This window comes from Geotrypetes seraphini, chromosome 6 (genome assembly GCF_902459505.1).
Source record: "Geotrypetes seraphini chromosome 6, aGeoSer1.1, whole genome shotgun sequence".
In the NCBI taxonomy this organism is placed as follows: domain Eukaryota; kingdom Metazoa; phylum Chordata; class Amphibia; order Gymnophiona; family Dermophiidae; genus Geotrypetes; species Geotrypetes seraphini.
In genome coordinates this window covers 57,179,572-57,195,818 of record NC_047089.1, presented here as the reverse complement: position 1 = coordinate 57,195,818, position 16,247 = coordinate 57,179,572, and the positions used below count along the sequence as shown (strand labels likewise).

The window sequence follows — 16,247 nt, the reverse complement described above, 5'->3', positions numbered from 1 at the left end:
TCTGTATTTCAAGCATCAAACAACAAACAACATTAAATAGGAGTTCCCATTCTGCGTCAAGTTACTAGCATCAAATCTCCACCCCGTAACCCACCCAACTCTCCTTAACAACCCCCCACCCCAATCCCCTTCCTGAAAATAACACCAAAGATATCAAGATATATCAAAAACTTCCTTTTCCCACTCCCAAACCAAATATAACCATTCATACAACCTGTGACGTACAGCAGTAAGACATCACATCTGCATTGCTCCTTCCTGTGTACAATCTATACTGTATAGTCCAAGTAGGGGGTACCATACTGCGTCAAATGTACTCTGCCTATTTTAAGCATGGCCGTGAGAGGGGCCGCTGAAAAGTTCTCAGCCCAGCCAAGAAGAGAATGACAAGGAGCCCTGAAACTTATGTTATTACACTTTTTATTTCAATGATATGAAATGAAACAAAAAGTGTCAAGAAAAGTGTGGAATAACTTGTAAGTTTCATGGCTCCACATCATTCTCTTCTTGGATGGGCTGAGAACTTTTCAATGGCCCCTTGTAAGCTTGCTCTACTGCATCATCACCCACAAGGTTAAGAAAACAGTTAAAATCTTCAGCCACCATGTATTAAAGATTCTAAACACAAGCACCAGCTGCCCCACCCCAAACACAGAGGCCAGCTAAAAGTCTCTTTAACACAATTTAACTCTTGGCACACAAGGCTTCACTCCAAACATTTCAGGGGCTTACCTTAGCCATGCTACCAAGAACCCTCTCTTCTCAACAGGCTCTCTCTCCCTTCATTCTTTCCCCAGGGATCCTCTCAGCCCCTTAGCCAGGGAAAGTTCCCTTTTACTGAGCACCCTAACATCAGGGAAGTCTCTTCCTTCTGGGACCTTTCCTCCCACGGGACCTCACTGAATGAATCCCCAAACTGAACAGATATCTTTCTTTCCAGCTGAGTCTCGTCCCTCTGCTTCAGTTGGGCTGCATCGTTTCTCCAGTGTGGCTCAGCACTAAGTTGCAGAGATGCTGTGCCCTCTGGGACCTGGAGTCCAATGGCTATTGGGCTAGCTGCCCAAAGGTATAACAGTATCATTCATGAAGGAGAATCCCTGACTCCCTCACAGCATTCAATACTTAAAATGCCCTTTCCTTTCTCTTCTGTCATTATCTTCATTTATCCCAATTTTTAGTTACATAGAAACATAGAGTATGACGGCAGAAAAGGGCCGTTGGCCCAACAAGTCTGCCCACTCGACTAACCTACCCCCCTAAGCACTTCCTCTAAGTGAACCCACTTGTTTATCCCATTTATTCTTAAAGTCGAGCACGTTGTTGGCCTCTACTACCTGAAGTGGAAGATCATTCCATCGATCAACCACCTAGTGTCACCATGAAATCTCCCACCCCTAATTTTTAGCAGATGCCCTCTTGTCGCCGTAGGTCCAGTAAGGAAAAAGATGTCTTCTTCTACCTCAATGCGGCCAGTAATATATTTGAAAATCTCTATCATGTCTCCCTTCTCTCTGCGTTCCTCGAGAGAGTATAGTTGCAACTTACCTAGACGTTCTTCATATGGGAGATCCTTGAGTCCTGAGACCATCCTGGTGGCCAATCGCTGAACCGACTCTATTCTCAGCACATCGTTTTGATAATGTGGCCTCCAAAATTGAACACAGTATTCCAGATGTGGTCTCACCATGGACCTGTACAGACGCATTACCACTTCGGGCTTTTGGCTGACGAAACTTCTCCGGATGCAACCCAGCATTTGTCTAGCCTTGGATGAAGCTTTCTCCACTTGATTGGCCGTCTTCATATCTTAACTAATAATTACTCCTAGGTCCCGTTCTGTAACAGTTCTAGTTAAGGTCTCACCATTCAGAGTGTAGGTTCTGCATGTGTTTCTGCTACCAAGGTGCATAACTTTACACTTCTTGGTATTAAAACTCAGTTGCCAAATAGTAGACCATTGCTCCAGTAAAAGTAGGTCCTGTGTCATAGTGTCGGGCACGGTACCTCCACCCACTACATTGCATAATTTAGTATCATCGGCAAATAATGCAATTTTACCCTGAAGCCCCTGAGGCAGATCCCGTACGAAGATATTAAATAGGATTGGACCCAGGACCGATCAATGCGGTACTCCACTGAACACCTCTGACGTTTCAGAAAGAGTACCATTTACCACTACCCTGGCCAAGGATGCAGTCTAGAGTGCTTGAAGGAGTTTCAGAGATATCACACTTGTTACCTTTTGGTTAAGATTGAAAATCTATTGACTTACACTATCACTGTGCTACACCGGGTCCACTAAACTGTGTGAATTCTGGTTAAAAAGGATTGTTAGAAAATAAGGGAGAAGGTTACATTGAGTGTCCCAGAGTGTTAATATGATGGTTAATATGGTGATATAAATACCCATGAAAAGAGAATTAAACAAAAATATAACACCAACTTACATCGCATGAATATCAAATGAAAATGATGCATCTTTAACATCATAGTATGGTTTGGATGGTATAATCTTCACCTCAAAAGTAGGAAGTTCTGCAAAAGAAGGGATAAAAGCAATATTTGTTCTGAATGAAAGTAAATTTGATGGACCATTCAGGTCTTTATCTGTCATTATTTATTATGGGCCTTTTTTACACAGCCACATGAGTGAGTGTTGTGCGGCAAATACTCAGACACCCATTCAATCCCTATGGGTGTCAGAGAGAAAGATCATTGGAGAAGGACATTTTGTTTGGGAAGATTGAAGGAACCAGGTGAAGAGGGTAACCTGCAATCAGATGGCTGGACATGGTGAAAACAACCTTGGGGATGACACTGGAAGACCTTATTGGACTAGCACAAAACCGATCTCTATTTAGATCTGTAATTCAAGATACTAGGACTCGAATATGAGTCGATGGCATCTAACTAACTACAGTACTACCCCGATATTCGTGGGGGTTCCGTTCCAGGAACCCCCACGGATCTTGAAAAACCACGAATACGGTTTTTCATGGGGGAGCTTGAAGAGGGCAGCAGGAGAGCAGCCAGAGTGCCGCGAGTGCAGGAAATCACTCGCGGAACGCTCCAATTGCCTCTTCCTTTACTAAGTCGGGCCTTATCCAATCAGGAGCACTAGTTTGCGCTACTGTCTTAGACTTTAAGATCTGAGAATTGGGAGAGATGGCATCCTCAGTACTTTATAATGCAAGTGAAACGAGGATTTGGTCAGACTTTTGAAGGGTCTGCAGAAGAAAAATATTGTATAGGCCGGGGACATGAGACAGCAGGAAATGGGAACTTTTCTTCCTTCTGTTTTTGTGAATGGCATGGCTGAGGATGTCAGAGAGTTCAGTTAAAATATGTGCTTTATAAAAAATATAATAATGTGTTTTATAAAGTTTATAAGCATTGCTGGCCTACTCGGTGAGGTGTTCCTAGTGGTGGTGGTGGTGGTGGCAGCGTGTCAATGTGTTGAGAGGAAGAGGTGGTCTGGGAAATTCTGCTGAGCAAACTCCGGGCCTATTTCCACCTCCCAGTTAGTCCATTCCACTCAACTGGTTCACACACTGAGTGGGTCTTTGGGTGTTGTGCCTGGGTAGTTGTTTTGGGATCTCTTCCAGTGGTTTGTCAGTATCTCCTTGTGGTCCAAGGAAGGAAACTTTGTTAACCTTAGCATTGACCTTCAGAATATGTTTGTAACAGCGCTGCTTGTGTGGCATTAGGCTATGTAGTGATCGAAAGAAAAAAACAGATCTTTGCACATTTTTGCACTATATGGTGGATGTATGAGGAGATTCATATTTCCTGCACAGCTAAGTCCGTGTGAAGTTACCTTGTTCTGTATTTGACATCTAGCAAAGTCTCTGTTTGGAAGGAAAGATCTAAGCTTAAAAATGAAGTGGCCAGAAGCTATGGTAAAAGCAGATAGCGTTGCTGGTTTTAAGAAAGGTTTGGACAAATTCCTGGAGGAAAAGTTCATAGTCTGTTATTAAGACATGGGAGAAGCATCTGCTTGCCCTGGATCGGTAGCATGGAATGTTGCTACTCTTTGGGTTTTTACCAGGTACTAGTGACCTGGATTGACTACCATGAGAATGGGCTACTGGGCATGATGGACCATTGTTCTGACCCAGTTAGGCTATTCTTATGTTATGTTCTCATCTGTAGGGGCCTTTGTTTTCACTTCTTATTTTAATGTATTTCTTTTTCTGGGAACTTATCAGTGTTTTTTTATAATGGGAACAAAAATGGAAGAGAATTAATGTGTGTGGAATGGGGGGGGGGGGGGTAACTAATTTCTTCAGCTAAATAAGTTTACTTTAGTGTTCAGAAGCTAGTCCATTAAAAATGGATATACTAACAGTATAGGATCCCTGGAATAGAGATTCCCAAACTTTTTAATGTCTCCTTTTTTTAACCTATCTTCCTCTTTCTTTCACTCCTCCTAGTATCCACTTTCCTCACATGTTCTTAAGATAAGCCATGCTATGTCAAGCCAAATTCCTTGGGCAGTCTGCATCATAAGTAGCTGGCAAATACCAAAGAGTAGATCATATTTTTCACAGTTGATCTGAAACAATGTGATGGCTTTTACTGGTCTTTAAATTCAGCCATCTCCGTTCTGTTCTCCATACTCTCTCTCTTGTTTAAACTTACCATATTCTTTTACTTCAAACTGTGTAGATACTTTTGACATATCAAATCCAAGATACCAAGCTACAATTGTCCATATTCCAGGTCTAAGATTTAAATAGAAAATTATTTCAGTACTGATTATAGGCATACATACCACTGCTTGCCCTTTATCAGTAGCATGGAATATTGCTACTCCCTGGGTTTTGACCAGGTACTAGTGACCTGGATTGGCCACTGTGAGAACGGGCTACTGAGCTTGATGGACCATTGGTCTGACCCAGTAAGGCTATTCTTATGTTCTTATTAATCATTTATTTTGGTCAAGCTTACAACGCCCTCTCACTCTGCCTGGTGCCTATGCCTGTTCTAAATGGCTGTGCAACCAGATCAATAAACTCCCTGTTTACATCTCTAGATAATTACTCTTTTCAGCCAACAAGAAAGAAGGTAATGTTATCACAGCCCACATATATTTATTTATTTAGCCTATCCTCCCCAAAGAGCCCAGAATGGGTTACAGGAGTACATACACAGTATAGTCAAGACAAATATGGACAAGGCGTATTTGGAAAGCTAGTGGTACAATGATCGAGTTGTGGTAAATAGAGAACATCTGAGATACACTATGATAGAAATAAACAGCCGAGATACATTAATTAACTGTACATGCTATAGTAGATATAAACATCTGAAAAACACTGTTATGTGGCCTAAGGGGCATTGTTATTTTATTTATTTATTTATTTATTTCAGTTTATATCCCGTCCTACCCAGGAGCTCAGAATGGGTCACAGTGTTTTGGGTACAGGGGTAGTAGTACATTCTATATTGTAGGGTAGAAACAATGCAATCATAACATTTTAGAGGTACATGGTTAATTGTGCATATTCAGTATACTGCTGGGAGGGGAGAGGACAGAGGGCATTTACAGTATAAGGGAAAAGCATCGGGCATATACATTCAATGTTGTGGAGGGAGGACTGTATTGAGCACACACCCTTGGCTGGGGGCATTAGGTTTGAAGCGGTGGTAGCCATGGTATTTAATCCTGATTGGATTACATCATGTCATGTACTCAGTTGATAGCATCGAGGTCAGGTCCATGAGATTAGGTCAGCGGCTACAGAGGGAGGGGGAATGTCCATAATTGGTCTATTGCTGTGAGGAGGATTATATACAAAAAATGTGCTTTGAAAGTTGGGATGGGAGGAAGTTATCAACGTGCTCTACTGTTAAGAGGTGTTATGTTATCACTAACTTCTGTTATTTTAGCGCAGGACCTCGTAATCGCCAATAATTGTGGTTAACGGTAACATATCTTAACAGTAGCCCAGGTTGATAACTTCCCCCATCCCATTCCAACTTTCAAAGCACGTTTTTGTTTATAAGTTCACTTTGAAAATTATTCCAGCAAAATGACACCGAAAAGTTCAAGAAACGATAAAGACCATCCTCTTCACAGACTGCTTTAACTAATACAACCTAGAGGAGATAGTGGGCCAGTCCCCACTAGGAACATATTAGGGTGAACACAGTAGAGATGCCCAGAATTGCTGAGGATATGATCAACAAAGTACAGATAACTAGAATTATCAGGATTTATGTAAATCTAAGATGAACATCGAACATGATACAGGTATTATGTGTGCAAATAAGTAGGATTTAGTATGAACACAGTACATGATTGATTATGATATAAATGTGTCTGTATTGAAAATCAGCTCAGAAAATGCTAGCTCTGTATTGTAACACCTTTACAGAAGCTCATGCAAACCGCTCTGAATTGACTCCCCAGTCATTAGTAGCGGTATAAAAGCTTTCTTAAAAAAAACAAAAAAAAAACCCTTTATTGAGTTTCTAAAGGTAACAAAAAGGCAATACAATATCTATACAAATAATAGTAATCATATATGCATTTATAATCAATCAGAATCCATACAACATTAAAAACCCCCACCCAACCAACATTTCATAAGGGAATAGAACCATACAAAAGAAATACCCCCCTCCCGCCCTACCTCCCCCTAGGTGTATGTGTATTATACCAACAGAAATAAAGGAAAAGACATATCAATAAAAGACGTCAATGGGCCCCAAATTAACTTGAATCTCTTAGTATGCCCCAGCATATCTGCATTCATCTTTTCATACCTATAACTTAAACATAAATTTGCCCACCAAAAAGTAAAGTTAAGGTATAGAAGCTTTCAATAAACCATAAACAATAAAGAAACAATAAACACACACATTTACATCTTTTAAAATGTGTGTGTAGATATTTTTGGGAAAGGTTTATGCACATTTCTTGAAATCAAAAAGCATATTTGTAAATGAAAATCCTACTCAGACCCCAACCCTAGGAAGGACAATAAAGGGTACAGGGATTATATGCATACTTTTGCCTACATATTGGGGGGCAGCTTTATAAAAAGCATTTCTGCAAATAAAACGCCGAGTCCAAGTCCCCCCTCACTCAATCCCAATCCCCCTCTGGAATTCTATAAACCAACCCTCCCATCCTGATCCCTCCTTCCCCTTGAAGAATGATCAAGGCTGTCCTGAGTCCCTTACCTCCACCTCCATATCCTGTTAGGGCATCCTAGACCTACCTTAATGCTCCCTGGTGGTCTAGTAGGGCATACATTAATGAGCAATGCCCCCCCCCCCCTCCTGCCTGGTGCATATGCCTGTTCAAAATGGCTGTGCATCCTCTAGCAACAGCTTGCAGTACTAACCCCAGGAAACCATATAAAAAAAATGTTTCCACTTGCCTATCTCATTAACACAGGTGGTGCTATTTTTACAGGTTAATGCCTTGATCCCATTTAATGTGATCCATTGTAATTTGCCACACTTCATTGAATAGAAGGGATATGAATTTGTTAGCACGCGTTTCCCCTTGGATTCTATACAGGTTGCCATAAGTTGGGCATAGAGTTTTGGGCAGGGATCCTAGATCTACATCAAAACAAATGCACTTACTTGGTGTTAAAAGGCCTGTAATTTTGCCTTAGGAGTTCTGCATTGATCTGCTACGCACACTGTTCTGTAGCATGCACACTTAAATTTCATAGTGCACAACTGCAAAGAGGTGTGGACTTGGAGGGGATATGGAAAGGTGAGGGATGTTCCCATTATTTAGGAGTGCTATTATAGAATCCAAGTTTCAAGTTTTCAAGTTTATTATGGTTTGATATACCTCTTTAGGACCAAAGCGGTTTACATTATAAAAATAATTTTTTAAAAACAAACAAGGATAATTAAAAACAAGGGAAAGGATACACATGTGAAAATTTGAATTATCAAGACATGGCAAAGGAGGAAAAAGGGGAGGGTTACAATATGTAAAATCAAAGAATTGAGAAGGTAATGGGAAGAATGAGATGGAAATGCGGAAGACTTAGGGCTCCTTTTACGAAGCCGCGGTAGCGGCTTTAACGCACGCAACTTTTAATCACGCGCTAACCCCTGGAGGCTAGCACGGCCGGCAGTTTGGCGCGCGCTATTAGGCGCGATAAACTGCTACCGCGGCTTCGTAAAAGGGGCCCTTAGGTGATCCATTTATCTAACTCGAATTAGCTGAGCGCCGGCATTTACACCAGGTTTTGGCAGGTGTTACTGCTTGTGTTTAAAATTAGGCCCAAAAGCCCAAATTCTATAAATGGTGCAACTATTTAGATGTCATTATGTGGCCTAACGGTGCCGGCTTTAATTGGTTTAATTGCCTTTAATCGACGCAATGATTAATTGTATCATTTAAAAGCAATTAAAATGTTATTTAAAAAAAAAAAAAAAAGATGGCACCGTCACAAAAGGCACCAGAACCATGACTACGGTGGTGCCTAAAGGTAAAAAACGCTGGAAGTACCCTTAGGTGTCGGTAGGCACTTCCGTACTCACGATTCTCATCACAGATAGGGGCCATAAATGTAGGCTTTGAAAACCCTGGCCTACACTTCTGGCACTATCTGTGACACAGCCATGATTCTATGAATGGTAACATTGTGTGAAATTGGTGCCGCTTTTGTGGGTGGCTGCCGAACACTGCGCTATTTACAGAATCCGGGCCAAATTGCGTGCAAAGCTAGTACTCTTTAAGAGATGCTTAGCACTAAGGCCCAGATTCTATAAACGGTCCCTGGATAGGCACCTAGATTGGCACGTCTAGACAATCTAGGTGCCTAACTTAATTATTCAATTAGGCTTAATTGGCACTGATAATTGAAAAGTGTCATTAAAAAGAAATTAGAAAAATTAATTAGCTGGTAGGCATCTACTCTGTGGCACTTGCCTGAAAGCGGGCATGATTAGGGGTGGTTTCTGGGTGTGATTTGATGTAGGCACACTCATTTAGGCCAAGAAGACCCTGGCATAAATGGAGTGTGCCTAAAGTTTCAATGCATACTGGTGTCTAAGACGGCTTAGGCACTGTTAGGTGGTATTCTATTAATGGTACCTAGCGGATGATTGACAATTGCATTCCATGGTGCCTAGAAGTTATGCTCCGTTTATATAAACAGGGCCTAAATGCCCTTGGTACCCAACTTTGGGTGACTTTCCCCTTTCCTTTCATTTGTATGTAAAATTGAATGTACATGTTTGAACCTAAAAATGTATGCATTTGTAATCTATTTGCACATGGAAAATTGCCCTAATATGCATACATATTTTTAAAATAAAACAGTTCATAGACAAAACCGCGGAAGACAAAGGCGCGCGCCGACAACTGAGCGTAAGACGGAGGTGCGCGCCGAAGAAAATGACAGTTTTTAGGGGCTCCAACGGGGGGTTTTGTTGGGGAGCCCCCCCCCACTTTAATTAATACAGATCGCGGCGGCGTTGTGGGTAGTTTGGGGGGTTGTAACCTCCCTCATTATACTGTAAACTTAACTTTTTCCCTGTTTTTAGGGAAAAAGTGAAGTTTTCAGTAAAATGTGGGGGGTTACAACCCCCCAAGCCCCCCACAACACGGCGCGATCTGTATAAAGTAAAGTGGAGGGTTCCCCCGCGCACACCCCTGTCGGAGCCCCTAAAATCAGTTATTTTCTTCGGCGCGCGCCTCCGCGCTGCGCTCAGTTGTCGGCGCGCACCTTTGTCTTCCGCGGTTTTGACCTGACACCGTGTGAAACAAACCTTCAAATATCTGAAAAAAAATGTCAAAATCCCCAAATAAACCAGATCTTACTGAATAACCCAAATAAAGGCCCCCTTTTATCAAGCTGCATTAGGGTTTTTTTAAAATCACTGACCACTGTGGTAAAAGCTCCGTGCTCATGAGCATCAGAGTTCTTACCACATTGGCCAGTGGTTTAAAAAAAACCAACAACCCTAATGTGGCTTGATAAAATGGGGCCAAAGTTCTAAATTTTATTTTTATATTTTAAAACATATATCCTGTCTAGGGACTAAGCAGCTTACAAAATACCACATACACAAGACTATACAAATCATCCATCATTACAATCCATCATAAAAACTCCTTGAGGTCTGTACTAACAATTATTTGGTACATGTTAGTGAAATGTTATTACTTACTGAGCAATATCAGGTATGTCAAATGTTTCTGTGAACATTTTCAGTGATCGCTTCTGTTCTCTCTTAACTATCATACCTTTTTCATTCTGTTATGAAAAACCAATACAGTTCACATGTAAAAAGAGCATTTTAATATTTTCATTTGTTTGATTGTCCAATATTCGGCTTCCATTGTATGCAAATAGATCTCATGTATATTCATAGTAGAAATTTACCTCCTCCCCTTTTGCTACGCCGCGGTAGAAGTTTCTACCACGGCCTAGAGTGCTAAATGCTCCAACACTGCTCCGTCACTCATAGAATTCCTATGAGCGTCGGAGCATTTAGCGTCCTGGACTGCGGTAGAAACCTCTACCGCTGCTTAGTAAAAGAGGGCCTTATTTTATTTTCTTATTTAAAAAAACATATTCTGCTTTTACCTAAGTAGAATGCAAAAAACCAAACATAATTAGGGTTACCAGACATCCAGATTTATCCGGCCATGTCTTCTTTTTAGAGGACTGTCTGGGTTTTCAAAATAAGCAGGCAAGAAAAATCAGAATACTTACTAATACTTGAACTTGGATATCCTGATCTACTGGCTTCATGTAATTGTCCAAGGTAAAAACTCTAAATTTTGCTGCACAGAGAAAAACAGCAATGAAAAGAAACATTCAAGTAATTTTATTTTAATAAGCACAGATTTCAAAATTTGGTGCTGATCCCTAACTCACTGTTCCTTGTTGCTGGCATCTCAAAGGATTTGGATTTAGCTCACTGCTTTCTCAGTTCAAGGCATATTACATTCAAGTACTGTAGGTATTTTATTTTATCTGGAGAGCTGAGGCAATGGAGGTTTAAGTGAAGCCCCAAATTCCAAGAAACAGCAGTGGGATTTGAACCTGGCTTTCCTGGTTCTCAGCACACTGCTGTAACCATTACCATTAGGCTACGTGTCCATCAAGGAGATTTTCATGGTCACTCTGCCCTAGAATCTCTAGTACATTTTTCAAATTCCATACACTGCATCCTAGCGCTTTCATGGTTAGTCTAGCCCAGGGGTCTCAAAGTCCCTCCTTGAGGTCCGCAATCCAGTCGGGTTTTCAGGATTTCCCCAATGAATATGCATGAGATCTATGTGCATGCACTGCTTTCAATGCATATTCATTGGGGAAATCCTGAAAACCCGACAGGATTGCAGCCCTCAAGGAGGGACTTTGAGACCTCTGGTCTAGCCTGATAAGCTAAGACTTGCCATTGAAGGACATGATTGACAGGACTACCTTCCAATCCTAAGCTTGTAGAATTATATTTTCTAACTGGACTTGCCTAGTTTACCACTTTTCCCTCCTTTCCTCCACCTGCAGAAAAAGCACACAAAAATATACTCGGCTACCTTGTAACAAAGAACCTTAAACAATTCAAAGAGATATTTTTATCTATAAAAATTTATCTAATATACTCAACAGAAAACTGATTTGTACATTTGCCACTTTTATCCATAGAGAAAATGAGGATTTCATCTTTGAAGGTTAGAAAGGTCTCTGTTTTCGCATAATATTCTACATGAAAGTAATTAAGTAATTCTGAAAGACTATTTTCTTGTTACCTGTTTGTTTTGGAGTATAAATTGGTTTATCTGTCTGAATAAACAGATAACCCTTTCTAGAAGAGAGAAGGATGCGGGTGGTTTTTCTGCCTCCCAAAAGTTCTCCATTCTCAGCAACAAGCAGAACATATGGTTTCTGTCTTCGCTTGGACATATTTGCCACTGCCAGTAATTTAGGATCAATCTGAAAAATGAAAGGAAAACAAGAGTGCAAACATGAAAATAACTTATCATTCTCTTCTTCATTGTCTGCAATCATATATGAGGGGCTGCTGAAAAGTTCTCAGCCCAACGAAGAAGCGAATGATGTAGAGCCATGAAACTTACAAGTTATTCCACCCTTTTCTTGAAACTTATCGCTTCAATGATATGAAAAGTGTCAAGAAAAGTTTGGAACAACTTGTAAGTTTCATGGCTCTTCATTATCTTCTTGGATGGACTGAGCACTTTTCAGTGGCCCCTTGTATTGTGATGTCATAATGCCTCATTCCACCAATGCCTAAGAGCCAACCTCATCGGTGATTCCATAATGGCTTGGTTTCCCTATACTTGTGCCCATTTACCTTATTGAAACGAAGTGTCAAGAGGTGTGGAATAACTTGTAAGTTTCATGGCTCCACATCGTTCTCTTCTTGATTGGGCTGAGAACTTTTCAGTAGCTCCTCGTAATCAAGTGAATCACCCAGTGATAGCATGTCTCACCCATATTATGGACTATTGTGTTTCCCTTTACCTATGCTCCAGATGTATATGATGTTACTGTGAGACTGAGCACATATTCAAAAGGGAGGGGAGAAGAGATTATAATGAAGCTTATGGAGTAATTTTCAAACAGTTTATGCACTAGGGAATGATGCCATGAGATCAGTTTGTGTTATATGCATGCCTAGAAATCATATGTCTATTTTGCATCTGTTCTTTTATATGGTTAGATATAAAGGAGGTAATAATGAGTTTACTTTTGAAAATGTCAGATATGATCTATTTTCTAACCTAAACTTCACAGACTCACATCCCTTAAAAATAGTCACACTGAACTAAAACTCTGCATGTATTTTTATAAATTGAGGGATTGTAATTTTCAGAAAGAAAAAGAAAGTGAATTTGACCTGTGTAAAATGCTTTGGAAAACTGGCCTGAGTGGCAGTTCTCAAAATAGTTGCAAGCTACAAAGACAGACTTTATACGCATAGGCACAGATTCTATAACTGGTGCCATTGTTGGTGGCTGACTTAAAAGCGGTTGCCAATCCTGTGTCAGTCACAAAGTGTCGCCGGGAACAGAATCACGCCGCAGGCAAAGGTAAGCGCCAGAAATGTAGGCCAGGGTTTTCCTGGCCTACATTTCTGTCTCCTACTTATGAAGTGAATCGTGCCTCTGTAGGCGCTTTAGACCACCTAATGCCAGTTGTGGCGTTAGCCACACCCACAGTGATGTTAGGCAGCCTAAATCGTCTACAGATGTGAAATTCTGGCACTGATCTTTTAGGTATAATTATAAATAAGACTTGGGGCCTCTTTTATCAAACTGCGCTAGCAGTTTGTAGCACAGAGAGCCGCACTGAATGGCCTGCGCTACTCCCGATGCTCATAAGAACTCTATGAGCGTCGGGAGCTGCGCGAGCCATTCAGCACAGCTCACCGAGCTACAAACTGCTAGCGCAGTTTGATAGAAGAGGCCCTTAGTGGTCCAAACCATACAGTAATCATATAAAAGACTATCATCAATCAACAGGGGTTATTGAAGCACGGTATATTATCATTTTCATTCTTGTTCAATATTGAAAAGCCTCAGAGTCAGAGCCAATTAACCCAAACAGGTCACAAACATGATAATTCACGTCATATGCAAAAATCCTTTGTTATATATATTTTTTTCTTTTTTTTTTGTATTCTTTTTTCTTTTTTCTACTATTGCTTAACTCTTTTCATAACTTAAAAAATACAGGCATCCTCATTCCCAGTCAATCCATGGAACAAGAGACCTGATTAAAATGACAAAGCTTTGCTCTGGCATTTAGTAAAATTATTATTACAATGAAATACAGGCCCTCTTTTACAAAAGCGTGCTAAGCGTTTTAGCGTGGATTTTGCATGCGCTAAATCAACGTGTGCGCTAACTGCTAATGTGTCCATAGGATAACATGCAGGCATTAGCATTTAGCGCGTGCTAATATTTAGCGCATCTTTGCAAAAGAGGGGGGACAATCATTTTTGAGCCAAATGTATCTTTCAATTCTTTGCACAATGAATATAAGTAAAGCAAATCTTGACAATTTTATTAAGAGTTATTCAGAAGCTAGATAATATATTTACCTCTTACTAGAGCTTCTTGGATAATTTTCTAAACAATATTTAAAGTATATTCAAACTTAAATAAAATAAATGTTCACAAGAAATATGATACATCTGTATGTTTAAGCTAACTTAGGTCCCCTCAGATGACCCTCCAAAAATATACCCATCCCTCTCGATACCTTTTGACTTTCCAGAACTCTACAAATCTCAAAAAAGTCCTTGAAAATTTTCCTGGTGGCCCAAGTGGCCCCCTTATACCTACTCTTACTTTTCACCAAAAATATGGAGCCTCACCTCCCAGTGCTTACCCCAGAACTCCTCTATTCACCTTCAATGCTGAGAGGCAGGAGAGATGCCCAATTGTTTCTATATTCCTGCAGTGTCTGAGCCCAAGAGAAGCATGCAGACCAATGTAATTACACTTTTAGAAACTGATGTTACTTGTGTGACAGCGTGTGATATTAGAGTTTCCCAAACTAGGAGATGTACAGGAGATCAATTTTTTTTAATTTATATTAAAGTTGTCAATTTTCATAAATCATGCAACAGTGGACACCGATATAAGCTTATTATCGGTGGCTGGTGGTGGCACTGTTGCTGGTGAAGTTACTTTACTTACTCTCATCTCAGCCTCCTTCCCTACAATTGGGGCAAGCGCAACTACATATTCTGGCTTTGGAACGTCACAAAATTTTAGACATAATCTCCCCTTTGTGGGAGAAATTTCAATCTACTCGGGAACCATTTTGGAACATGCTATACTCGAGGTCCAGAAGCCATTTAATATATAGGGTGATTGAATAGTCCCTCTGATGGGGGTAGGTGGTTGGGGGAGGGTGGGCTGGGAGGGACATGGTGGGTGATTATTGGAAGAAGAAAACAATTTGGATCCATTATCCGGAACTAGAAATTGTAATATGTGTGATTTTTTTTTTTTAATAAAAAGATTGAAACATAAATATTAAAGACTCACCAATATATTCTTTACTTGTTGATAGTTGTTTTCATTGTTGAGATTGAAACTGAAAATGTTTGATAACTTGATACGTTTTATTTCATCTTCAAAGTAAACTTTGATTGTCACGGGACTCTGTGCTCCATGTAATTGAATAGTAACTGTTTCTTCAGCTCCTGCATGTACAACATTGGGTGCAGTGATAAGGTATCTAAAAAGTGGAAAATAAACTATAAATTCAAGGATAAAACAAAAACACTGTAGAATCTTTATGGGCATTGGTGAAACAACATATAATGGAGCCATTTGGGGCTTGGATTTATTAGAAGAGCTAGCCTTTCTTAAGTCCTGAATCTTCAAACATTCAGATATATGTACAGGCTACAAAACCAGCCTGGAAAATCTGGTAAAAAATATTTCACTATGACTATATCCATAACAATAAAAATAAATAAGAGTGATCACAGTGTTCAGATAGATTTCAATAACTGGACCTTGACATCTAAAGAGGTGCATGCAAATTTAATTCCCCCTCCCCTCTGACACTCCCTTGATCAAGGTCAGTCTTCTTATGTCCTCTCTAAACAAGACCCTCTTATTTTCCTTCCCCACTCCCTAACAAGGCCTCCCCTTCTTCCATCCTCTCTAATAAGGTTCCCCACCTTCCCTTCCCCAAGCAAGGCTTCCTCTTCCATCTCTCTCAGAATGAAGACCCCTCTGTCTCCAGGACTGTTGACCAGTAGCCCAGGCCAGCTCTCTCATCAAAATGGTTGTCATGACCTCTATAAGCAGTCTTGTGATACTACCGCATTACAGTAAGACTGCTTGAGGTCACTGAATAGAAAACACAACACATACACAAAATAAAAACAGATAGCAAAAGAACACAATGGTTTATTGATCTAATCTGCATATCCCACAATTCTAAGCATGTAGCAACTGTTCATACATAATAAAGTAGAAAAACATACAACATACATCCAAACACATTAACCGAGTCAAAAAAACAAATGGAAAATAAAAGGGATCAAAAATGAATATCCAAATATCCAAAGGTTAAAAGCTCTAGAGAGAAGACCTATTAAACTGAAGACAGAACAGTGAGTAGACTATGCATAGATGGTGAGAAGTCACTAGAATATTGGCTTGGATAGATCTTAAGGTAAGGCCAGGATAATAATCAAATATGAACTGAGATAAACTGGGAGACCTGGCCTGAGTACATGGCTTGATGGTTGAGCTTCAAACTGTT

General features: G+C 40.3%; 1 protein-coding gene across 1 annotated transcript in view; it reads right to left on the bottom strand.

The window, feature by feature from the left end:
- LOC117362888 (complement C4-A-like) overlaps positions 1-16,247 on the bottom strand; it is a 129,038-nt gene that overhangs the window by 106,186 nt on the left and 6,605 nt on the right. Inside the window, exons 2-7 of the mRNA XM_033949977.1 lie at positions 15,014-15,206; positions 11,744-11,927; positions 10,704-10,774; positions 10,156-10,241; positions 4,642-4,724; positions 2,448-2,535 (exon numbers count right to left, since the gene is read on the bottom strand). Of these exons, the coding sequence (XP_033805868.1) occupies positions 2,448-2,535; positions 4,642-4,724; positions 10,156-10,241; positions 10,704-10,774; positions 11,744-11,927; positions 15,014-15,206 (705 nt within the window). The remainder of the gene's footprint in view (positions 1-2,447; positions 2,536-4,641; positions 4,725-10,155; positions 10,242-10,703; positions 10,775-11,743; positions 11,928-15,013; positions 15,207-16,247) is intronic.